The sequence below is a fragment of the Phocoena phocoena genome, chromosome 17, assembly GCF_963924675.1.
Source record: "Phocoena phocoena chromosome 17, mPhoPho1.1, whole genome shotgun sequence".
NCBI lineage: Eukaryota > Metazoa > Chordata > Mammalia > Artiodactyla > Phocoenidae > Phocoena > Phocoena phocoena.
In genome coordinates, this window is record NC_089235.1 from 15,353,202 (window position 1) to 15,380,090 (window position 26,889).

A 26,889-nucleotide genomic window follows, 5' to 3' on the forward strand; every position below is an offset into this window, starting at 1 on the left:
AGCATCCCTAAAAAATTAGCCAGTTACTCTTATCCCCAGCGGACAGAATACAGTTCTGTTTTCTGCCCTCTAGCCAAGACACTGTGCATGTGGGCAGGGGCTGAGGAGAGACCCAGAAGACACTCATTTACCTATGGACTTTGGCAGCAGGTTTTTGACGAATTCAGTGTGGTCCCCAACATGCAGGATGCTATATACGCTTTTGTTCATCAGCTCTTCCTGGTTATACCTTAGGTACTGTGTCACATTCTCTGAAACAAACACAACGTTGCCTTCCAGGTTCACTACAAAGAAGAACCCATCAAGGGCCTAAGGGAAGAGGCACAAATTATGTTAGAAAGGAGGCAGCATAAAATCACATCCGACTGCTAGGAAGGGAGCGGCCCCTTTAAGGGAGACATAATTCACGTGTGGGGAGAAGAGTGATCTCTCTTGCTCCACTCCTATCATTCAGAAACAACTAACACATTTTCTCTTGCTGAAATGAGTCCATCTTAGTAAGTGGGAGAGAGCCTACATCAGGGTTTCTTGTCACAAACTAAATGACAAACACTCACTTTGTTAATTAATCAGGAGATAACTACTGCCACGTAAAAGTATACAGGCATTTATCTGCATTTTCCAAATGAGACTGATGTACTCCATAGGGCCGAGAACTACTTTTCTGCTAGTGATCCAATACGGAGTCATTTTTTTGTACAGTTCCTCATGGAATACAATGGGAAGGAGAGGTCATTAATAATTTTCCCTCAGTTTAAGGATAAGCGCCAAGGAAAAAAATCAAAATTTTACTACCTTTAAAGCTTCCAAGGCTTGAGCGAAAAGAATCGAAGGTGATCTGAGACCTTTTAAGGAACGCCAATCCTTTATTGTTTGGTGTAAATGGGGAAAGGGTCTGGGAGGTGTGTGTCTGATGTGACAAACTAGTCTTCCTAGGGACCTCAGGCTGAGATACAGCCGGCACTGCCCTGAGACTACACAGGGCCTTGAGGTTTAGGTTTCTAACAGTGAGGACTGGAAAGTTAACTAATCACGCCTGGCTCTATTACTTGTTCTCCAAGTTGTCAAGATGCAGGCTCCTAAATCACCCAGATAGCAGTAGCACTTTTCCTGTGATGGGTGCATAGCTCACTTTGCTGTCATTCCAAAACAGATTAGGGAAGGAGGTGAAGGACCTAGGATCATTTCAGGAAATAAAGAGGATAATAATAGATACAGACGTGTTTACTGAGCCTTAAACACACAGTGTCGCTTTAAGATTTACAATTCTGGAAGGAATGTTTTCCCTTTTCCAATTCACAGAGGAGGAAAAAAACTGAGACTCAAAGAGGTTAAGGGATTCGCCCAAGCTCTTGCAACTAGTCAGCTGGGTTGCAAATCCAGGTGGATGTGACTCCAAAGCCCATGCTTTCAACTACCACTCAGCACAGTGTTCTCCAGTATTTACCCAGCCCATCTTCCTATCATGGTCGCCTGGGTGATGCAAAGGCCAGGAGCTCAGTGAGTTTCTCTTGGTTCCTCCTCCTTTTTCTTTTCGATCCTCACTTGTCAGAGCTGTTTCATGGATCAGGGGAGTGATCAGGACCAGAAAAGGCTTGTTGCTGATCAGGCAGTGCTTGGACCAGGACCACGTGGACCACACAGTGCATGCCAGTTTCTTCATGCTGTGCATTTACTACTATTTTAACACGAATGTTACATGGGCACACCAGTATAACGAAGTGTATGAATGGGACATAAAGTGTTTACTTTTCCTCTAGTTTGTTTTTTCCTTAAGTTATTATTTAGCAGGCTCCTATTTTGTGAGCTTTCTTTGAATATATTCCATCTTTAATTCTATTTTCATGACAAAACTAAGCGCTCTCTCAAATTAGAACTGACCATAAGGCACCAATGAAAAGCTCTTAAAAATATATATTTAAAAAAAACACCATTTGGTTTTAAGTTTTTCTTAAATGTTCAGTCAGGTTTTCCCAATGGTATAAACAATATGCAGGGCAAAGCAAGACTATGTGTAAACAGCCTTCCACGATAGGCTGGCATCAACTGTTGGAAACCTTGTGTGTGTGTGTGCGTGTGTGAGCGTGTGTATGAACCGGTGTGTGTGTGTGTGTGTGTGTGTGTGTGTGTGTAGGACAGGAAGTCAGTTGATTAGTTATATACCAAATGTCCTTTTAAACTCACTGCTTAAATACACATTCAACAGGGATTGTCATAATTATATTACCTACTGTTCACTTTTGGAAGTGCATGTAGTTTCCTGCTGCTTTGTACCATGCTAAAAAGACTGACTGTGGCATAATATAACTGAAAGATGAAATTCTTTCATCTTATAAAACTGTTTGTTTTTTTAAAGCTCACTATGATATGCTCTGATGAAAAAAGCTGACATTTGGTTTTGTTGCCTAGCAACCACTATGCCATGATGTAAGCATGAGTGTGCATCTATGCCTAGAACGGCTCAACGAGGACAAGTTTTCTCCGTTTAGATTATTACATGCAAACAGGGATAAAGATGCAAATTCAAACCTTAAGTCTCTAGATTCAAAGTGTTACCTCTCACACATTTAGCACTGAAGTCCTGCTGAACAGGTGCTTGCTCAATGCACTGAATTCTCAGAAGACTATTTTGAAACAGTGAAAATGTGGATTTATTTGATCTTACGAGATAAGGTCCACTGACATCTAGCAATCTCATTTCTGCAATTAGTGAACTTACTCTCAAAAGGCTTGAGTCATAGCCTTGTGGTTACTGCAAGCATTTCTTTTTAGAAGCCTCAAAAATCTTCCCAAGAGTTTCCACCCTACTTTAATTTTCCCCCATATAAGGAATAAGCACAGATATACGGGCATTTCCTAATGGTAAAAATTTAGATTACCATCATTTCCAAATGAATTTTGTTTCTAGTTCCTTCATCTAATTCTAAATAAACAGTCCACCTAGTTAAGAGTTTTCTCATCTGCTTCTAAGAACCAAGTGGGAAGTAGCACTCTCTGGCCTTCCACTGCCTTGTGAATTCTGGAAAATCAGGTTAAGTGTGTTTTTGCTTTTTCTCTAAAAATTGTTGTTAAATGTTTTCAAGCCAGTGATAGAAGAGATATACGCAAGGGCCAATGTCGGGTCATTTAAAGTCTTTTGGCCAGCAAGGTCCGACCCAAGGAATGAATTCTGTCACTTCTAAATACAAAGACCGGGTCAGACAAGCTTTACATTTCTTCTGTGTCCCCCCACCCTCCTCCGATTATATGGTAGATTTTCACAGAATTAGATTTTCTAAAAATAAAAATCATCTTATGCACCAACCGAAAAAAAGGGGGCAATTATTGGTTATCTCTGCTTTAAAAATCCTAATTTCTTATATACGTGCAGCTGCTGCAAGTTAAGTGCTTCTACAGTGGCAATGCTGCAGAGCTTCTGGCCATGTGGTAATTTTCAATCTCATCATATCATCAGCACAGTATATTATCCTGAGAACTGACATAATTTATGTCTCAGGGCTCCTCTGCTTCTTGTTATATATTCACTGACATTTTTTCCCTGATCTTACCGTAGCCTACATCTTAAATTTTAATTCTGGAAGAGGTACAGCAAAGGACTTGGTGTTTAATACTGTACCGGTTAGTAAAATAAGAAAGCGGGACTTTACAAATTCTAGATAGTAGTCTGGTCATAAAACTTCCTAAAGTTGATAAAGAAAAGGCAGTTACGACAAACCATTACACTTACGAGTTCTGCCTATTCCTTCAATTTTCGTCTTTATGAAATCAATAAACTAGTTGAAGTAACATAAATAAAAAGCATAAACCTCCTTTTTAAAAAAATCTTTGGCTGCACCATGGGGCACGCGGGACCTTAGTTCCCTGACCAGGGATGGAACCTGTGTCCCCTGCAGTGGAAGCACCGAGTCTTAACCAGTGGACTGCCGGGGAAGTCCCAAGTAAACCTCCTTTTGGTCCTCAAACTTTAACCTGTATATATAGGCATATGTACATGCATATATGAAAATCTAAGAATTCTGGGAACGTTTCAAACCACAACAATATCACAGAATTTAACAGGACTTGTGAACATGGTTTTCCAAAATGAATGCTCAACTGACAGTTAAAGTTGGTCAAATTTGTATTCTAATCCACTTAATTTAATTCTGTGTTATCAATTTGAAACATACATAACCTGGAATCTGGAGTAAAACTAGATACATAGTATTAATAGGAAGCTCAAGAGGTCAGCAGTACTTCGACTTTAAGAGTGAAAATTAAGTGTGGATTCTCCTTAAATTACATTCACTTGAAAATTAAACGGGATAATGGATAAACAACATTGTAAAATACAGAACCAAAACGAGGGTGCACTACCTCAAGCATCATAGGCCCTAGTGCATCCTTGTCGATGACACCCTGCCCGGTGGATGACACGTCTGACTTCTGCACTTCATCTATGTTGGCGGCTGCTGCTTTCTCTGCAACAAACACAAGTGTGAATTCAACGGCAGTGCTATTTCAAGGACAGAGTGACACAGAAACATTTTTATTGTAATGATTTCAAAAATCTCCAGTGGGGTCAGAGCCAGCTATAAAAAAGTTAGAGTACATCCCCACCACCACTGCACAGGAGAAACTGCTGGAAGCCGGAGCCGGAACATTAACTTTTCCCCTCCAGAACCTGTGGCTCAGCTCCTTTCATGCTGCCGATAAAATGAGTTTAGGGGTTTCATGCCAGTCCCTGACAAGCATTTTTTTTCTAGATTGCAAAACTGCGCTATACTGCAGCACAGTTAGTGCCGCCTGCAGAGATCCCCCGAGCTGGGACGACCCGGGGACTGTTGTTCAGGCTTCGGGAAAGAAATCAAAGATGCATTTGAAGAAGGAATAAAAACGCGTCCTGACCACCGTGGCTCTTCCCACGTGACACTCCCCTGGCTCTCGTACTGTCCCACCTCTTGTCGCCTTCACATTTAAAGTAACCAGGAAGACTGGCCCCTGTCTGGTGGAAGGTGCTTGACGAGGTAAGGCAGAGAAAGCGGCACCCTATCAAGCACTCGGAGAATTTCAACGGATGCCCTTCTACCTAGTCCAGAGGTGTGGACTAAAACGTCTCCCCACGAGGCCTGGGAAGACATTCCATCACGGAAAAGTCTCACGGAGGAAACAGATGCACAGTCATCAATATATATATGCAAACGGGTTATTTCAAGAACACCAAGAAAAGTTTAAGGCACAACAGATACATCCCAACAACTTGCTAGGAAATGACACAAAACAATGTGTCAGTTATTTGTCCTGAATAAATTATATCCTTGTTTACACTGCATGTTATCACTGTAATTAAATGCAAGTAAAGAAAACTGTAAATCAATTTAGTACTCAGAGTCAACTTGCTTTCATGAACTTAGTAGACTCGGCTTCCTTTTTCTTCATAACAGAAGATTTTACACAGTATTTTGAAAACCTGTAACGTTTAATTTGTACCTGGGAACCTAGAAAGTAGTTAGGAATTACACAGGCCCTCCGAATCTTGCCGCTCCCTGATGGAAAACGTCCACATGCATATTTACCAGTGGAAAAGGGAAGAAGGCCTGTGTAGTTCAAGTCTAAGCTCAGCCACTTAGTACAAGTCAGAGCACGTCATTTCAACTTTTTAAGGCCTTAGTACCTGCCTTCTCGCATCACGGCCTGTGACAGGAGTAAATGGGATGATATGTAAAACACACTTTAAAAACCAGAAAGGAGTTTACAGATGTAACTTACTACTAGCATAGCTGTCTTTTTTTAAAAAATCTTTTTTTAATTTTTAAAATTCATTTTTATTTAAAAAAATTATTTATTTATTTATTTAGCTGCTCTGGGTCTTAGCTGCGGCATGCGGGATCTAGTTCCCTGACCAGGGATCGAACCTGGGCCCCCTTCATTGGGAGCGCGAAGTCTTAACTGCTGGACCACCAGGGAAGTCCCCCTATCTGTCTGTTTTTTTTTAAATTGGAGTATAGTTGCTTTACAATGTTGTGTTAGTTTCTGCTGTACAGCAAAGTGAATCAGCTGTAAGTATACATATATCCCCTCTTTTTTGGATTTCCTTCCCTTTTAGGTCACCACAGAGCACTGAGTAGAGTTCCCTGCGCTATGCAGTACATTCTCATTAGCTATCTATTTTATGCATAGTAGTGTATATATGTCATTTATTAGCTCTCCCTTACTTAGTTCCAAATGCAGAATTTAGAAGCAGAGAGTATCTGTTTTCTCAATGACTCTGCGACGTTCCTGATTCACCTGCTTAGATCTGAAGAATTGTGACCAGCTATAAATAGAGATGTAACTCGTCTGATAGCCTTTATAACTCGGCACGTGAGGATCTGTTAGGCCTCACTTCATTTCTTTCCTTGCTGCCCTCCCTAGCTCTTGATTGTAGGTCCCTTACCTTATCTGCTGGCTTGGTCTCAGCCCAGTTCCTCAGCCAGTCTTAACTGAGGCAGGCAGCACCTCAGGTTCTTCAGACAATTACTGCACATGTTCTCCCCATCCTCTCCCCCCGCCCCATCTTCCCAGAATCTTTCTCACCACCAAGTAAACGCACGTGGGGCAGACTCCCACACCCCGACCCCCGCTCCTGCTAGTCACTCTGTAAGGCTGTAGATTTCAGTGTCTGCTCACTTTCCCACACGAGTCCGGGGACAGGACTGGCACCATCAGCTGCTGCTTCGTCTACTCTTCCTCTAGTTTAACAGCCCTGCACTGTCGGGGGTCTGTGCAGGCTTCAGGCCTAAGCATCCCTGAGTTTCCTTAATACTGAGTCTTAATACCCATGTAACAGATATTATAAATGTACACGGTCCTACTGCATTCTCATTTATTTACTCTTTGTCTGCGGTGTTCTGGCATTCGGGGTGTAGGAACCATGTGCTAACACCCTGCAGTCTGAGTAATTCTCAGCCTTTCCTTGGCCTCCCAACCATTCACAGGGGCACCGTGCTCCCATCAGCATCTTCGGTGGCAGCAGTGACCCTCAAAGCGGGATGGTGTGCCTGAGAAGACCTCCCCAGGGAAGGTCTATCAGATCTGCAGACTGAAAGGCCTTCTTCGCACAAGATTCTGCTACATCTTCTTGGAAGGTATCATTTCTCCTCCCCTCCTGCAGTGAGAACCCCAGCCCAGGAAATAGTATACTATCCCCACCAGGAGTATCCTTGGTGTATCCCCAGTGGCCAGCACCATCCCTACGTCAGAGTAGGTGTTCACTGAATATGTGGTTGCTGACTGATGAGACCAGACCCACTGCTGGCACTGACCCCCGGGAATGCAGGGGCAACTAGAATCGATGGTGGTGGGGAAAGGAACTGATTTTCCCCTTCAGGCCCACTGGCCCTCCAGGTGCAGGGGTCAGCAATTCCCCTTCAGGCCCACTGGCCCTCCAGGTGCAGGGGTCAGCAATATGGGGAAAGGGTCTCCTGAGGAGAACTGGGCTTAAATGATGAATCATCTTGCCTTGCCTCAGTCATTAACTTTCAAGGCATCTCAGATTCTTGCAGGCTCCCAGGTCCTTCCAATCCTTCCACTGTTACAACAGGTGGTGTTATTCTTCTTAAAGAAAGGACTGGGACTTCCCTGGTGGCACAGTGTTTAAGGATCCGCCTGCCAATGCAGGGGACACGGGTTCGAGCCCTGGTCCGGGAAGCTCCCACATGCCGCGGAGCAACTAAGCCTCTGCGCCACAACTACTGAGCCTGAGCTCTAGAGCCCGCGAGCCACAACTACTGAAGCCTGCGTGCCTAGAGCCCGTGCTCCGCAACAAAGACAAGCCACTGCAATGAGAAGCCCGCGCACCGCAACGAAGAGTAGCCCCCACTCGCTGCAACTACAGAAAGTCCGCACGCAGCAACAAAGACCCAATGCGGCCAAAAATAAGTAAGATTTTTAAAAAAGAATGGACTTAATTTAGATTAAGGTGAGGCAGAGTGAGACAGGAGGCAAAAGCTAATCACAAAGGCAGCCCCATACCTATCACTGATCACCGGAAAACATTAGGCTATTTGTCATATGAGATTCTGATATCACAATAGTAATAAATTATGGTTTTCTGTGGCGTCTATATTAATGCCTCATTTTATGGCAAAATAAATACAGAATAACAATGTTTGTTTGTATAACCCATTTCTGAGTCCTTTCTTAAAAAAAATTAAAGTATAGTTGATTTACAATATTATATCACTTTCAGGTGTACAACAGTGATTCAATATTTTTATAGATTACACTCCACTTAAAGTTATTATAAAATATTGGCCATACTCCTTGAGCTATACATTACATTCTTGTGTCGTATTTATATTTCCCAAGTCTTTAAAAGACAATCAATATACTTTGTGAGATGTTGGCAGTTTGAGGATCTGATCATCATTCTGAAGACCCCAAAGTTTCCTGAATTCATTAATTAATATTTTGTGGAATTAAAAAGATTCAAACTTGGAAAACTCCATCATGCAGGTTCCTAAACACTGATAAACTTTCAGGTCAGGGTATTCTAAATATTCTAGCGATGTGTTCAGGCACTGAATTTTTGACTTTTATCGGAAAGTAAGAATGAGGGACTTCCCTGGTGGCCCAGTGGTTAGGACTCCGCGCTCCCAATGCAGGGGGTGTGGGTTTGATCCCTGGGCGGGGAAGTTCCGCATGCTGCATGGCGCGGCCAAAAAAAAAAAAAAAAAGAAAAAGAAAAAGAAAATATGAAGAATGAGATTGTATCTGCATAGCATTTTCTTTCATCTTTAGGAATCTACAGATCAGGTATAATTTAGGGCAAGGGCCTAAAATTTAATGTAAGAGATGACTTAGAGGGGATAAAACATGTGTTTGGGCTCTACTGTAAAGCCTGGACAGAAATAATTATCATCCTGAAAAACTGTAATAATAAAACATGTCCTTTTTTCCTCTTTATAACATTCAACTGAAAAATCTTCACAAGGAGAAAAGCGGCAGCTAACGAGCAGTCACAGAGAATGCGGGGCTGGCATGGGGAAATCGCCCAGTTACACTGTCCACGTGTCTGGATGTCCTGCTGTGTGTCTCACTCATGTTTGTGGTGCAGAGGGAGTGAAGGATCCTCGTGGGCTGAGAGATTACGTCCAGCTGCAGGGGCAAAGCACAGACCGCTGAGCCAAATGAGAAGTGAGGGCTGAACGGTGAGGAACTAACTAAGCTCACGGAAGGGATAAAAAAGGCTGGACATGGCTGAAAACACTTCACATCCACGGTAGTCGAACTGGATTCTGCAGGATTCGTGAGCACATGGCAAAAGCCGTGGACGTGTGGCATCCTTCCCCGAGCAAATCTCAGCCTGGCCTTTGAAACCAGTGTTATGGAATAATGGCAAAAAGATTGTCTAAACTGGAATTCTAGGAATCTGACTCAAAATGAAAACAAGAAAAATGTTTCCCAAGGTCAATCTGAAATTGTGGAACGTGTGCTGGAAAGAAAACTCCAGATGAGACCATTGATTATTTGCAAGAGAACTTTTTAAATGTTCAATATTTATACAACACTATTCATATATTTAAGAGACTGGGAAATGTTCACTACTCACAGAGTAAATAAATAAGAAAACAGGGTGAAGAATTTAGGGCCCTTCAACGCCTGTCCTCACTAAGTGTTTGTATATATGCATTTTCCTGCCAATTTGTCATCTATTATTCGATTCTGTATTAGATTTGTGCTTCGGCTATTTCTCAGTATTAGAATATCAATAATATGAAGTGATAGAAAATACCCAGAAATATGGCTTTACCAATGTAATTGGAATCTAAATTAAACTGACCATGAATTTATATCACTTGGGTACTTTTCATGAAGTACTACCTCTGTACAATGTTCATTTGGGCTTTGAAATTAAATAGGAGGAAGAAAAGAACTCCTTTGAGATATACTGTTATGTTAACCGGACATATATTGGTATTTTGATGGAGCATTTCAGGAATGAGTATGCTATTTTTATGTCCCAGATATAAATAAGCTTAAATCCTTAGATATATTTATACTTCTGTAAGAAAGAGCAGCATTACTATACTAAAACATACTATTTAATATTTTTAAATTAGGCAGTTTTCTCAGCGGTCACAAATTATATTTACTTTTCTATATTTTGCAACCATTAACCATAAAAATATATTCTGTTACAAAAATACCCTTCAGTAAACTCAACAGTTTACTGAAAGATCATCCCGGAATTTCAAATGATCAGAACCTTATGAAATCTCATTATTACAGATGGAACTCTTAAATCGAAAAAAGAGATGATAAAATTTAATTTTCAGAGCCTATAAAAAGATTTCTCCCCCATGCCCTGACTTCCATTTCTTCCTCCTGCACTTTGACCATTAAGGTTATTCTTTTTAGATAAAGAATATGACCTAAGAGAATAACAATGCAAACAGTAATTCTGTCCTTTTCTTCCTCACTTCCCAAAAGACAAAAATACCATGAAATAGCTCTGATCTTTTAAACAGCCCAGCTTTACAAATGCAAAGCTTTGACTGGAGTGACTGTCCAAGGATGCCCTGTCATCTCTCTCCTAGGGTCCCCTCCCTCCTGCTCGAGCAGTCCCATCTGGTCCCTTCCCCCATTTGCCTGCGCTCCAGAAATCCAATACCAATTAATTACATTTCCAGTTTCAGAGCAAAGAACAAACCCCATCTCTTCAGGGACCATGTTAAGATGAATCATACCACAAACTGGGGGAAAATCATTAATATTATATGCCATATGCTTTTCTTTATAAGTGGTTATTATTTGTGTTTTCTCTCAGAACACAGAGAAAGGCAACTAGGGAAGTGTTTAATCTCTAGATATTTAAGTGATTTAAAAATACATAGAAAAGTAAAATTTAAGTTTCCTGGTGAGAATAGAAAAACAAATCAGAAACTGCGATTCTAGCCAAAAATTTATTTATTCTTTAAAAAAGTACACTTAGGGAATTCCCTGGTGGTCCAGTGGTTAGGACTTGGCACTCTCACTGCCGAGGGCCCGGGGTCTATCGCTGGTCAGGGAAGTAAGATCCCACAGGCTGCGAAGTATGGCCAAAAAAAAAAGTATACTTAGCTACTTTTAAAGTATAAAGTGTTTTTTTTTTTTTTAAGACCTTTACATGTTCTAGAAGAACATCATTTATTGATTTTTGGTAACTTAGTGAATCTTATAATATTAGAAGGTCTTGTCTACTTATTTGGCAGGTGAACTGAGAACATACACTCACAGGGCCTTTCTGCCCTGTGACCAGAAACAAGAGTCCTGCCTCCTCACAGGGATGCCAGGCAGGGCTCAGGGGACAGCCACGTAATTGTTCTAATTTCAGCAGCAATGGTGGCGGCCACCAATGACTTAGAAACCTAAATGCTGTTTAATGCCTGCCCATTGGAGGGACAGGGTGATATGGCCATGATTAAAGAGGTTTATCCTCTTTCTTTTCCTTCTCTTTAAAAAAGATCATCTGAAGGGGCCATGGAAAACTTGTGGAAATTAGTTTATCTTTAAAAAGTCAGAATTTGAACAAATATCAATCATTTACTCTGAAAAATACATCAACTTAAAGATAAAAACAACAAAAACGGAAGATAAGCCACAGGGTATTTACATCTATACATGGAAAAAATTTTAACACGGCCCATGTTTAGACCTCCCTGACGTGCAACAAGTAAGAGTTTAAAAGTTGTTTTGATGTTTGGTCAAGCATGAGGAGAGTTGCTTTTATGGACTAAAATGGAACTAAAATGGAACTAAAACGGAACCTGAGACTTTATGCGGGTTTTATAATTAATTCCACTGCTCCAAAATGAGTAAAATCACTCACCCGGATACCTATCAATTTTTCAGTAGACTGACGTCAAACACAAGTCTAATCACCTCCACAACAAATGTTAAGACTCTAGTGGGAACACATCCACAATTTCCACCTTTTCCCGCATTTAGGAGCTGGATGATTTCAGGTGAAGTGACTGTCAAACCCAGCAGCACTGGGACCCACGCAGAGCAAAGAAGTCATTGAGACGACGACAGGCGGTTTCTGGACAAGCACTACAGATAAAATATTACAGGGAAAGTGATGCAGCATCTCAAAGGTTCTGGAAGGTAAAACCAGAGAATTAAGCATCTGTACCCAACTAAAATTAGAAAAGCCGCCATCTGGCTCTGGGTAGCCAGCAGCGCATCCTTATTCATTAGGAAGCATTCTGCCAACATAAAAACACAAGGCCCTTCCTGGGCTCTCCAAATGTGTTTATCTTTTCAACATTAATGCACTATATATCATCGGGCTGCTGAAATCTCCTGCCGTGCATATTAAAGACGCACAGCTGCACTTTCTTTGGGAGTGGGAGGGACCTCAGCTCCAAGGCACCTCCCTCTCTTTCTTACACTGAGCTTGGCATGACCACATCATGGTTTCCCTTCAGAACCAAGAAATGGCAAAACGAACCAATCTCAAGGCTACCTCCACCCAGCAAAACCCCCACACTCTCTGCTTCGGAGAAAGCACTGTGCCTGGTTTCGTTCTCATCAATGGTGAGGCATGACTGCTTATACAGAACCAACCACCATGCCACAAGTTTGAAATATGCAGGCCCTACTTTGAAAATTAATGTACTGCACGGATCAAGAGAGAAAGCAGCAACCAGAAAAGATTCTGGGTATAACTGGCTAGAAGATGCTTTTGTCTGTAAGAACTATCATCGACTCTGCTATTACCAATGTACCATTTTATTTAGTACCCCACTTCAATACTACCTATCAATACCCAATGTATTGGTAGGTAAAACAGACAGTGGATAATGTTTTGTAGTAAGCCATGCACGTATGTAACAATTTGTCCAGAATCTCCTTCCTGTACATAATCTAAATATGTCTATGAGGTAGGAGTTTAAATTTAAAGACAGACCATGGAAGGAAAAAAAAAAATCAGATACACAGTAAACCACATCAACAGTGAAAAGAATCTTGTTTAAATCCATGGAAATACGGCTTTGGAAGTACTGCAAGTGAATCAACTGAAAGGTGACAAGCACGTGTCATTAAACCTCGGCTGTCAGGATTCATTCATTCTCCAATGTGAGCACAGTGGTCTCTGCTTGCATCTTCTCTAGCAATGGCTATTAAGAGATGAGGGCAAAATAAAATATGAGAACTGCTTATTTCAAGTTAAATCTAATTCACTGGGTGCTGCTATCTAAGGTTTTACGAGTTATCTGAATGAGGAAATGGAGGAATCATAATTTGCTTAGAAGGCTGAAAGTTAAGACCGAGACCACAAGAAGGTAGAAAGAAAAATCAATAGGTGAGAAAAATGAGAAGTGAGGTGAAGTTCGAATTCAGCACTCATTCAGAAAATTTAAGGGCAGCCTCTTAAAGGACCAAACTAAAAAGGTTTCATTTCTCTCAACTACGTATGTTAACTCAAGCAATGCCAACAAAATTATACCACAGAAGCATGTAAAGTTTCCAATGAACAGGTTAAAATATGGAAATTATATGAAAAGTTGTTTCTAAAGTCCTTAAGAAGACTTTGGTCTAAGCCATATAAATATTCTATCTTGCAAATCATTATTCTGTTTATCAGCACAGCAGAACTCATCTCCCAGCAGTCCTCCCTTACGCCCTGGCAGTATTTATTCTCTCTCCCCAGATTTCAAGTATTAATAATTTCAAGTATTTTCTGACTGTTGCGTCTGCACAAGACACCCTTCCACCCATTCTCTTTGAAGACCCCATCACTGTTCCAGAAGCTCACAACAATCAAGCTAAGCCCCTTCCGCTGTTTCTGCGATGCCTGGTGCCTATCTCCCCCTGACCCTGGCGCTGTGAGATGACTGATCTGTTTCCACATCTGTCCCGTTCACAGCGTTGCTGCCTTTGGCTACAGGAGAAGTCTTTTTACGCACTGCCTGGCACACAGTGGGTGCTCAATCATGTCTGTGTTAACACTGAACAGTTTTATAGCTGGAGCTGAAATTCAGGATATGCACAATCTATAAAACCCACAAATGCCTCTTTAGAGGGATCTATCTGGAAGAGCTTCAGTGCACACTTAACTTAATGGAGGTTTAGTATGATTTTTTTTTTAATTATCTTTTATTTTAGGCTGCGTTGGGTCTTCGTTGCTGTATGCGGGCTTTCTCTAGTTGTGGCGAGCGGGGGCCACTCCTCGTTGCAGTGCGTGGGCTTCTCGTTGCAGTGGCTTCTCTTGTTGCGGAACACGGGCTGTAGAGCGTGCCGGCTTCAGTAGTTGTGGTGTAAGGGTATAGTTGCTCCGCGGCATGTGGGAATCTTCCTGGACCAGGGCTTGAACCCATGTCCCCTGCATTGGCAGGCGGATTCTTAACCACTGCGCCACCAGGGAAGTTCCCTAGTCTGATTTTTGTAGTCAAAGTATGAAGTAGAAAAGGGATGAGAAAGAAGGTCAGACTGTAAGTGCTAAGGCCATCAGGACAATTCCCATGATGGTCAGGTCAATGGGGGCTGCGTTAGGTGGGGAGAAAAGTCACTGACGCGCCTTCTACACCTGAGAGATGATGAAAAACAAAAGGGAGCAACTTTATTCGTCCAGGTTATCATCTAGGACGTTTCAACCTGCTCCATGAAGAAAGGGTAGATTTGGGCATCATGGGAGTTTTTAATCAGACTCTGGGATTTTCCCAGCCATTCTTAGCTCTTAAGAAACTATAAACCAATCCAGGTAGATGTCTAAGAATCACCTATTTGCCCGGGGATCCAGGATAGAAGGGTGTTTTCATCAGATTTCTTCTTTTTTTAAAAAAAATTATTATTGTTTTGGCTGCGTTGGGTCTTCATTGCTGTGCACGGGCTTTCTCTAGTTGTGGTGAGCAGGGGCTACTCTTCGTTGCGGTGCGCGGGCTTCTTATTGCGGTGGCTTCTCTTGTTGCGGAGCACAGGCTCTAGGTGCACGGGCTTCGGTAGTTGTGGCACGCAGTCTCAGTAGCTGTGGCTCACAGGATCTAGAGCGGAGGCTCAGTAGTTGTGGCGCAGGGGCTTAGTTGCTCCGCGGCATGTGGGATCTTCCCGGACCAGGGCTCGAACCCATGTCCCCTCCATTGGCAGGAGGATTCTTAACCACTGTGCCACCAGGGAAGTCCCTAAATACATCTTTAAAGTGAACCTTTAAATACTGTATGGCATGAAATCTCTCCAATTTAAGCAGGAGTGGCACTGAGTCATCAATCAGCTTTCCACAACTATTTACGGCAGCAGGCAATTAAAAAGAAGACAAGGCTCAGCTTCACGCAGAAACTGACATGCTTCACCAGGCAGCAGGCGTGCAGTAAGGGTCTTAGGAACTTCAGAACCTGCATGTTTGAAAGGCCAGCAAAAGTATGGACAAGAGGTGACCGCAATTTGCATGATGAGGTCAAGGTGAAATGAACAAAGGCTGACATTTACAAAGACCCCTAAATTTGATATCCTGACTACCCTTTCTACAAGGGAATCCTCTTCTTTCTTTGTGTATGGTCCTGTAATTCTCCAGTAAAATTTGTAAGCCAAGGGAAAAAAATTTCGTGATACCGCTGGTAATTTAGTAATTCTCTTGGATTTTGTATGTTATGTACTCTCAAATACAAAGATTATTTAAAGCAGTCAAATCCACTTGCAAGAAATTTTTAAAAGCCATCTTATTTAAAGCCTTACAGGGATGGCAGTCCAGTGGTTAGGACTCAGCACTTTTGCTGCTGTGGGCCTGGGTTCAATCCCTGGTCGGGGAGCTAAGATCCCAAAAGCCGCATGCAGCGTGCCCCACCCCCCAAAAGAAGGAAAGTCTGATGATTTAGTTCTCTAATAAAAGTTATGGAAAAGTCTGAGCCACAACTGAAAGATATACACACAGTGCGTGCCATGGCTATCTCATGGATTAAGAAAAAAAATATCCTCAGGAGGTTAATTATGATCATCCATACAGGCCATGGCATATATCAAAATTAACTATCTAATTATAAATACGAAGAAGACATAATAGTAATTAAGTTACTCCCTATCAAATTAACTGGCTTAAATTAGCTTAAAATTACAGTTTTGTTTTACATATATTAGCCGTAAGAGATGTTTACCCACCATTCTACAACCCCTCAAATGACGAAATAAAATCGAGATGTATTCTTCCTATTTTCAGTTTTAATTATCCTGCTTAAGCTTTCACATGCTAGATGATTTCGTATTATGCTGTCACCAAGCCTTCAGTAAAGTTCTACCCAATGGCATTTTGTAACAGGTTTAGTGTGAACACAGATGAACTGTTTGAATTCCAGCAATCTGTGTTTGGAAATCCTGCCTGCCGGGTGATGGCGTATAGTGAGGCAGACACATGACAACTGGGCAGGTCCAGTATTGAGAGCAGAGAGCAGAGGTAGCCTTTCTTCGGTAGACTGAAAGCCTGGACTGGAAGAGGATGCTGTACTCATACCATATGTAATTCACCTGCCTCTGAACTGGCAGGGGCAAGGTACTGTCTTGGATTCGCATTTTCAAAAAGTTTTTAAATTGCATCAACGGACAGTGGGTTTCCCAGAGACTAGAATGGTGGCAGTTGTTAGGTCTGTATTGCTAAGGAAAATATCTGGCTGCATGTGGGCTTTCCTGAGAGCAAGTTAGTACATGACCTCAATCTTTTCCAAGCTTATCATAATGCTGTGAGGCTGTGCTGATTCAGCAAAGCAATCCATAATCGCTTGCAAAATGCCACTGCCTCCCAGGGATGTTATGAGGCTTAATAAGATAATGTACGTGAAGAACTGTGAGCGCCACAGAAGAAAGGCGCTAAGTAATATTATTACTCTGCATTTATAATTACAAGCAGTCTTACAAAGACAAGAATCCAATAAACCTGTTTACAAATTACAAATAAAAAATACATTGAATAATGTAATATAAATAACTGTATAACAAAGAAAAATGTGAAATCATGCATGTTTAAAAAACGGAAAGGATAGACTTCATCAGGCTAAGTCAAGTGAAACGAAATAGCAAAAGACAAGTTTCTACTAAAGGAAAATTACACCCCTTTGTGATAAAACAGAATTGAATCAGAAACTTACAAGAGGGTATTTTATTGAAGTTATCTTGAGACATTGCTCGTCAATGAATTAAATTCAGTATCATTTCTATGGTTCTTCTACCAATAAATTTAAATTAAAAAAAAATCAATGTCCGTATTAACAGTAATAAAATTTCTTCAGTTATCTATGGTAACACTGAAAACATAAATTTTCACTCTCATTGGGATAAAATATGAGTACTTTACCAAATGTAAATTTCTTTCCTTTTCAAATATTACAAAAATGCTGCCTTTTTTTTTTTTTGGCCAATAGCGTTTGTCTCTTAGAAGGGAAACACCAGTTTTCTATCTCTCTGGACCAGCCCAAGCAGGGCAACATGACACACGAAAATCTACTTCAACTGGGGTATTTTCAAAAGAGCAGGCCAGGCATTTCTGGGTTCTTGGGTGCCACGACCTTTACTGGACAGGATTGAGGCCTTCTTGGTCCTTGGTCCCAGGTGTCATTTCCTCCAGGAAATCTTCCTGGAATCTCAGGGGAGCCAAATTTTTACCCTCTGTTCCTCCAAAACACAACCATAATATATATCACTTACTACACCATATGGAAATCATCTGATTTGATCTGGATCTCCTCAGAATTCCCTCGAGACTGTGGAGTCCCTGAGCCAGGGGCTGTGTTTTTCATTTCTGCATCCCCATCATCTTTGCTTGGCCCATACTGACCCATGCAGACACTCAAGAGTTTAGCTGATCCATACTCTGGAGAAAACAGTGGAAAGAGCCCTCAAGTGTTCCAGGCAGGTTATATGGGATCAATTCCAAGCACACAGATGGTATAAGGGATTTTACTTTCTAATTTTTATTTGTAATTTTGTTTTCAAGAAGGTAGTATTTCATGTGTTTAAGGGAAACATAAACACGGTATCAGATGGTGAGGACGCAAAGATAAAAAAGATAAGCCTTGCCCTCCTGTGTGTGCGTGAGGCTCACTGCCATGGGGAAGCCGAGTGCTAAAATGGGGTGAGCACATTGTTTCTTTAAAGTGTTGTGGATTTATGCAATAAAAGAAAAATGAAATTTATAAATTTGTAAGTATTAGGAGGTTTTTAATTTACTTAGCTGGAAGACTCAGCTTATTCGGAGAGTAACGTTTAGGATACACCATTGATCCAGATGCTGAATGAAGAGAGACTCTAATTATCTAAGATTTCACTAAGAATGCTTTCATCACAGACTGAACGTGGTAAGAGCTGATTACTTAAAGTAAACTTCCATCAACACACCAGGAACAATGCATACACCTCAGGATGCTAACAGGGCCGAATTAGTTCTCCGAAGTGTAGCAGCTCAAAAGAATTTTGGGAAATAAAAATGGGGAGGTTAACGATCTGCTATATTATCCTCTCAGGATAAACCCACCTGCCAAGGAAATTAGGACTTATAGGTCTCAAAAATTCAGGCTGAGAGCATACTCCACAGGAATAAAAATAAGTTGTCCAAGTTTCCAAGTAAACCTGCTGGGTGAACTTAAAAGAGAAAACCCTACAATCACTTAACCACAAAAGTATCTCTCTGTAAGATGGGTTATGTATCTGTCCTTTCTAAGAAAAGCACGAGTCACTGAGTTAAGGAGTGAAGCTAAAATACATGAGTGTCTAGACCTCTCCTCTTCCTTATCCTAATATGCAAACCAGGAACTCAATCTTAAAACCTCAATTCCCAAAGGGGAGGATTAAGTCTAGTACATGGAAAGAACCTAAGGGGCTCCTCAGATTAGTATACAGAAGAGAAGCACTACTAAGGGAGTTATCATAATCAACTACACCTATATAAATATTATAGTACTGTGACTCTGAACAAGAATACCTGGTATCAGGTCTTTACAGATCCTGACGTTGGATCCATAATCTTTCAGGTTCATGATGGCCACCTCCCCCTATCCCTACACGCTGAGGGTCAATTTGGAAAAAATAAACTGTTCATAATTTGTATTTTTTTAAATATGAAAATAGCGTCATTGTGTCCTGTAGGCAACGGGTGGGCAGTGAGTGCATTCTTACGATTCTGAGTAACTACTGTATTGAGAAGGTGGTTATTGAAGGTAAATCTGCTATTGCTTTGAAGCCACTAAGTAGGGACCAAAATCTCAGCTGTCCACCTGGTCGGCCATCGACTTCAGTACTCACCTCTCCAATGGCACAGGTGGCCTGACCCCCATTTCTCAGCACCCCACTTAGAATATTTCCTCTGAAATACTGATGAGCCATACTTCAACTCTTCACGTAACTTAAGATCCACTGTTTATCTATGTGGTCTTTGTCTCTTCCAATAGAAATTTAGAAAAGGGAAAGAAGAGAGAGAGAGAAGGAGAGAAAGACAAACAGAAACAAGCGGGATGGTATGGAAGTTTGGGGGACCTACAAGTACCTCCCGTGGGATCAAAAGAGATAAATTTAGGGTTTTCTAAAGACTGAAGAGGAAATTGGGAAGAAAGACAAAGCCTGAAATAGAGCTTCATTTATATTTCAAAGAACATCTGGTGCACAATTTATTATGAGTTTTAAAGACCTCCTTGAAAGTCTGTGACTTGCCCTTTGTTACCTTCACTTTATCTGTTTCACTAGCTAAATAATTCCAGAATTGAACATTTGCTTCAAAGACAAGAAATTCACATAAAAACCTGAATTTTGTGCTGCAGTAGATCAGGGGAAGAGAAAAAAAAAATCCCAGTAGAAATAGAGTGGTTAATTTAAAGAAAGACAGTGGAATGGGAGGCAGGTGAAGAGAAGGAAAGATAATCCTGGCCCAGCGTTTCTGCTTTACTCTGCCAGCTCGAGTGCCTAGCTTTCAGACTCTCACACACCCAGGCCTGACCCTCCCCATCACCACGGGCCTGCCCTTCTGGAACTCTGCTCCTCTCATAAGCTTCTTGGCCAGTGGAGGCCTGGAGGGGGAAGGGTCCAGGAGAGCCTCCCAGGGCAGAAAGGAAGGAAGAGGCAACCATGCTCCAGGCCTCTGGAAATCCAGGATCCTCCCAGGAAATACACGCATGTGTTGACTGATTAGCCTCTACAGTACCCTTCACCCTGTAATAAATATCGGGTCAGTGGTTCCCACCTTTTGGGGTAATAGAGCTCTTTTTTAATATCAATAATGTCCATGGAGCCTTACAGGACAGTTATCTATGCTTGAAACGACATATAACAGAAAGCAAAGGTTACAATAAATTTAGTAATGCTTCTAAAAAAACCTGTACCCTATTTATCACTACACCATCACTATAAATTTAAAACACAGCTGTATATACCTCATATATTAAGAACTATTCTAGTTAGAAGCATTATTGGTTACAATAGGCTTTATGGAACTGGTCCAGGAATCTCATCACCAAAACTGTATTGTTTTGATGGAAAATATCCTCCATTCCAAACAATTAACTTACAAATAAATCTTAGGAGAAAGAAATGGTTTTTAAAGTTTAAAGTTCTGTGATAATATTTATGATATTTATTAATGAGTCCCTGGATTTAGGGACAGTGTTTTGCTTCTCTTTATATCTCTGGTAACTCGCACAGTATGTGGCACATAGAGGGCATCCAGATATAATCGTGAGTTAATAAGAAATCATCATGTTTAAGTATAGTCGTGGCATGGTCCCTGGTCATTTCCAGACTACACCATTGGAATTTATTTCATGTGGTGCTACTTCAAACAGACACAACAGTTAATGATGGTCCTTAACTGCCTTCTTTCTTTCTTCCCTCCACTATTCTATTCATACCTTCTTGAAGCATCCGAAGAAAATCTGAATTTCATGTTGCTTTCACATTTTCTCTAAACCCTAGTTTTTGGCAATTATTTTATATAAACACTTATTAAGCATCTCATATGTGCAAGGCTTAGGGGAAGGATATAAAAATGAACAAGCTGGGAATTCCCTGGTGGTACAGTGGTTAGGACTGGGTGCTTTCACTGCTGAAGGCCTGGGCTCAGTCCCTGTTCAGGGAACTAAGATCTCTCAAGCTCTGCTGCAAGGCAAGATAAGAGAAGAAAAGAAAAGAGAAGAAAAGGGAAGAAAAGGGAAGGGGAAGGGAGGGGAGGGGAGGGGAGGGGAGGGGAGGGGAGGGGAGGGGAGGGGAGGGCAGGGGAGGGGAGGGCAGGGGAGGGAAGGGGAGGGCAGGGGAGGGGAGGGCAGGGGAGGGAAGGGAAGGGGAGGGAAGGGAAGGGAAGGGAAGGGGAGGGGAGGGGAGGGAAGGGAAGGGAAGGGAAGGAAAGAAAGAAGGAAGGAAGGAAGGAAGGAAAGAGAGAGAGAGAAAAAGAAAGAAAGCAAGCAAGAAAGAACGAACAAGCTATGGTTCTTCCATCAAAGTGTTTACATGGTCACAGGGAGTTGTTTTTTTTTAAGTTTAAACTATTGTATTACATGCCAAAATGAAATATGTATTTTACCTAACAATGAAAACACCAGGGCTTCCCTGGTGGCGCAGTGGTTGAGAGTCCGCCTGCCAATGCAGGGGACACGGGTTCGTGCCCTGGTCTGGGAAGATCCCACATGCTGCAGAGCGGCTGGGCCCGTGAGCCATGGCCGCTGAGCCTGCGCGTCCGGAGCCTGTGCTCCACAACGGGAGAGGCCACAACAGTGAGAGGCCCGCGTACCGCAAAAAAAAAAAAAAAACACCAGCTGTGCAGCTTTGGGTTGAAGAGTAATTAAGCCTTCAGGTCTGCCTAGAAGAATGGCTAGACAGGTAATAGCAGGTGACAAACCCAGAATGGTGAGACCAGATGGTGGAGGGTCTCGAACACCATGTGAAGACATTTTACTTATTTTGTAGGCAGAAGAGGTTCACCGAAAGTTTTCGGAACGAGAGTTACACATCTAACACATTTTTAGGAAATCAATGTTGGTAGCAGTGGGGATGAACTATAGAAGGTAGAGAAGCAGAGATGAGTTAAGGTAACAAAAGATGACTTAAAATAGGGTGCTGAGAATAAAAATGGGAAATATAAGGGGTGGAGATATCACAGGACATGGTGAGGACCTGACAGAGCTGACTGGCTGGCTGCATATGGTGAAGAGGGAGAGGACGTCGATGTGACCAGGACCCAGGTTTCTAGCCTAGATGAGCACAAAACAGGTGGTGCTGCCATGGCCTGAGACTGAGCACAGGGAACCGGACACACCATTCTGTTCAGGAGGCAGAGGAGAGACTGAGCTGTCTGGGGTATCGGGCGCCCAGGGGCGATGCCAGACAGGTGGCTGGAAATCTGGATGCGGGATGAAATGGCAAGGTCTGGGGAGCGGGGACTGGGGAAGGCCCTCACTGGGCATCTGTGCAATGAGAGGCATGGAAAGGCCTGGGATCTAAAGCTGACAGGATGGAGCACAGATGTGAAAGCTGAAGGCTGGAAACCGGTAAAACTGAAGAAGGAAGGGATTTAGTTGGGGACAGAAAGAAGGTCAAGAGATAGATGAGGAAGGGAAGCCAGTGAAGGAGCACGGAGAGAGTACAGACCAAAAGTAGAAGTGTTTTGAGGACAGCTGGTCAACAGTGACACAGCTACTTAAGTGTACACTTGAAAGTGGTAAAAATTTTATGTTATGTATATTTTACCACAATAAAAAATGGTTAAATTAAAATCAATTCTCAGGTTAAAGTTAATTGGTATCCAGAGTCTTTAATCAATAAGTTATTATAAGCACACCGGCAATTCTTATATTCTGTGAATTATCGTTCACTGTCGCATTCTTAGTAAACAAAATAGGATTCAAGATCTGATGTGCTGATAAGATTAACTCTGGACTAAAAGCTACCTAACAACTGTAATAAGCCTCAAAACTGCAGAAGGCCAGTTTTCACTCAACTCTGCACTTGCGGGAAAGCATAAGCTGTAAGGGTCTCCATTTCTTACCAACGAAGCTAAGAGGAAGAACACGATCGTTCTTTTCCTGGAATTATTACTTTCAAAACATTGGGCAGGGGTGACAGAAAAGATGAGAGGATTAAAAATGGACTCCTACACTTATTAGGAGAGATAAATGACTCAGTAATTAGGAAAAGGTGAACATTTTCTAAGTAGAAATGAACTAAAATATTTCAGAGTGAACAACAGTCATAAGAGGAGGAAAGAATTGGGAATTGCCTCGATCTGCCCACCCCACAACTACAGACAAACAGATAACAAGTCAGATCTATGAAGGCCATACTTCTTCCTTGCCTGGAACCTATATAAAGAGGTTTAATGTAAAAGGCTTCAGGGAAAGAAACATTCTTTAGGGCAATGTGAGAACTGGCTAAAGCGAGGGAAAATGTCTAAAAGGGAAATCTCAATGCCATTGTGTTTTTTCTCATTTTCTTACTGATTTCAGATTTGCCTCAAGAGATCTTCCTTCTTGTACCTCAGAAGCTCCTCCCCATATGCTCAGCTTTTATGGTCATGTTTGGTGCCCTAAACTATTCAGCAATATATGATACTAAGATACTTGACTATAAAGGCATTCAGCGATGTCATATGGAATTAGATACTTATTCTTTTCAAAGTGTCTCCTTGCAAAAGATACTCAACGTCGTTAATCATCAGGGAAATGTAAATCAAAACCACAATGAGATATCACCTCACACCCATTAGGGTGGCCACTAGCAAAAAAACCAGAAAATAACAAGTGCTGGTAAGGATGTGGAGAAATTAGAACACTTCTGCACTGTTGGGAGGATTATAAAATGGTGCAGATACTATGGAAAACAGTATGGAGGTTCCTCAAAAAATTAAAAATAGAACCACTATATGACACAGCGACCACCCTGCTGGGTATATATATTCAAAGGTATCGAAAACAAGATCTCGAAGAGATATTTGTGTATCCACATTCACTACAGCATTATTCACAATGGCCAAGATGTGGCAGGAACCTTAATGTCCATTGACGGATGAATGGGTAAAGAAAATGTGGTATATACATAAAATGGAATATTATTCAGCCTTTGGAAAGAAGAAAACCCTATCATATGGTATAGCATGGCTGAACCTTGAGGATACTATGCTAAGTTAAATAAGCCAACCACAAAGACATAAACACTACATGATTCCACTTATTCATGAGGTATCTAAAGTAATCAGAGTTACAGGAACAGAAAGCAGAAGGTGGCTGCCAGCAGTTGTGGGGAGGGGAAATGGCAGCTGGTCAATGGGAATAGTTTCCATCACACAAGACGAAAGATTTCTAGGTCTGTTGTACAACAGTGCGCACACAATTAACAATGCAACGATGTACACTTAAAAATTGTTAAGAGGGTAAGATTATGTATATACTTTTTGCCACAATTAAAAACTCATCAAACCAGAAAAAAAAAAGTCTCCTTGGAAGGACCTATTAAAATAGTTGCCTGTGTAACAATTTATTACTGTATAATCCATTTCAGTCTGAAAACTAACTGAACCTGAAGTACACAAAGACAGTCACATTTCCCTCTTCCTCGTTCTACCAGTGCAACAGGTTGGAGAAACAAACAAAACCCATAGAACAAAAAAACTAAGAAAAATCTACTTTAAAGCCTAAATCAACCAGAGAATGACAATAAAAAGAAGAGTCAAATAGTGGTATTTATGCTCTATATTTTTAATCTATTCCTATATTAAAATCACTACACACAAACTTGATTGTATTCAGCCACTTCTAATCTTAAATAGTGAATTATACACAGACACACACACACACACACAGTGTGAGTAAATTATAGTCGGAAACTCTTGTTATCTTCTCCTTACAACACTCCAAATATTTAATTCACTTCTCAAAAATTACATCATTCTTGCACCCCGATGTTCACAGCAGCACTATTTATAATAGCCAAGACATGGAAGCAACCTAAATGTCCATTGACAGATGAATGGAAAAAGAAGATACGATACATATATACAATGGAATATTACTCAGCCATAAAAAAGAATGAAATAATGCCATGTGCAGCAACATGGATGGGCCCAGAGATTATCATACTAAGTGAAGTAAGTCAGAAAGAGAAAGCCAAATATCATATGATATCACTTACATGTGGAATCTAAAAAAGTGATACAAATGAACTTATTTACAAAACAGAAATAGACTCACAGACATAGGAAACAAATTTATGGCTACCAAAGGGGAAGGGGTGGGTAAATTAGGAGTTTGGGATTAACAAATACACACTACTATATATAAAATAGATAAACAGCAAAGACCTACTGTATAGCACAGGGAACTAAATTCAATATCTTGTAATGACCTATAATGGAAAAGAATGTGAAAAAGAATGGATATATGTATCTGTATAACTGAATCACTTTGCTGTACACCTGAAACTAACACAACACTGTAAACTAACACAACACTGTAATTTACACCTGAAACTAACACAACACTGTAATATACTTCAATTTTAAAAATTACATCATTCTTCAAACTAAGAATGAATAAACTTTAGCTCATGGAAATTTAAACGCATATGACAAAATCTTTAGATATAAGTTGTTTCAAAACCAATATATCCAGTATCTGCACAGCACTAGCATAAAGTGTGACTATGCTTTCTATTTGTTATGTATTTTAGTCGGATACAATATGTCTATTTAAAATCGTTAGGGAAAATATTCCATGTTAATTAAAGATCATAATAAAAATAATTATTAAAAAGTATAAAAAAACTCAGCACTCCCTCAGGACTTCAAAATATACTCTAGTTGACAAGCTATGGAGATCTGTCACCCTTATCTTCTCTTAAGATAAGGAGCTAAACCTAACCAGAGTCTATGAAAGTTAAAGTTCACCACCCAAATGTTCCTTAAGACACAAGTGCACTTTAAGGAGACAAACTAAAATACTGTAAATACTATTCGTGGGCTTCCCTGGTAGCACAGTGGTTAAGAATCCGCCTGCTAATGCAAGGCATACAGGTTTGAGCCCTGGTCTGGGAAGATTCCACATGCCGCGGAGCAACTAAGCCTGTGCACCACAACTACTGAGCCCACGAGCCACAACTACTGAAGCCCGCATGCCTAGAGCCCGTGCTCCGCAACAAGAGAAGCCACTGCAATAAGAAGCCCACGCACCACAATGAAGAGTAGCCCCCGCTCGCCGCAACTAGAGAAAGCCCGTGTACAGCAACGAGGACCCAACGCAGCCAAAAATAAAAAAATAAATTTGTTTAAAAAAATGTATAAAAAATACTATTTGTTACAAGAGAAGTTGTAATTTATCAACCCTGTATAAGTAAGAGAATGTACTCACCCAACTGTTAGAATAAAAACTTCAAGTTCTTTAATTTAGGGTGCTCTTTCCCCCCAATATAAAACCATTATACAAGGCTAGACGAAGGCTGGCATCAGAAAAATGTGAGATATTTATTTTATATAAGACAAACACTGTGCTCAGAACTGCGGCAGGTGTGAGTGATGCGTTAGATACAATCTCTGCCATCAAGGAGTTTGTCATTCAACTGGGGAAGAAAAAGAAAAGTCCACAAAAAACCTCATCAGAATAAGATTAGATAGTACAAGAAATGATAGGAGATTCAAAGGACATGAGTCTATATTGTTTGGGAATTAAGAAGTTCTTTGTTTAAAAAAGCAGCATTTGAGATGGGCCTTGAAGAAGGAACAGTAGGACTCTAATGGGAATAGACAGAAACAGGGAAAGGGAGGCATTCCAGAAAGGGAGGAAAGAGTACCAATGACACAAAAGAAAAAACACACAAGTCTGGGTTAGCAACAGTTCGCCAACAGGGTAGCAGTCTTAGGGTAGACACACTGATGAGATGGGATACAGGAACACAGCACTGGGCCAGATGGGTCAGACGTGGGGTGTTGGTGAAGGGCCC

At 41.2% G+C, this 26,889-nt stretch overlaps 1 protein-coding gene across 2 annotated transcripts in view; it reads right to left on the reverse strand.

Moving 5' to 3' along the window:
- The window catches only part of NCOA2 (nuclear receptor coactivator 2), a 271,096-nt gene that overhangs the window by 55,689 nt on the left and 188,518 nt on the right, over positions 1-26,889 (reverse strand). For both annotated transcript variants that reach the window (XM_065895247.1, XM_065895246.1), the window contains exons 5-6: positions 4,357-4,460; positions 132-309 (exon numbers count right to left, since the gene is read on the reverse strand). In XM_065895247.1, the coding sequence (XP_065751319.1) occupies positions 132-309; positions 4,357-4,460 (282 nt within the window). The remainder of the gene's footprint in view (positions 1-131; positions 310-4,356; positions 4,461-26,889) is intronic.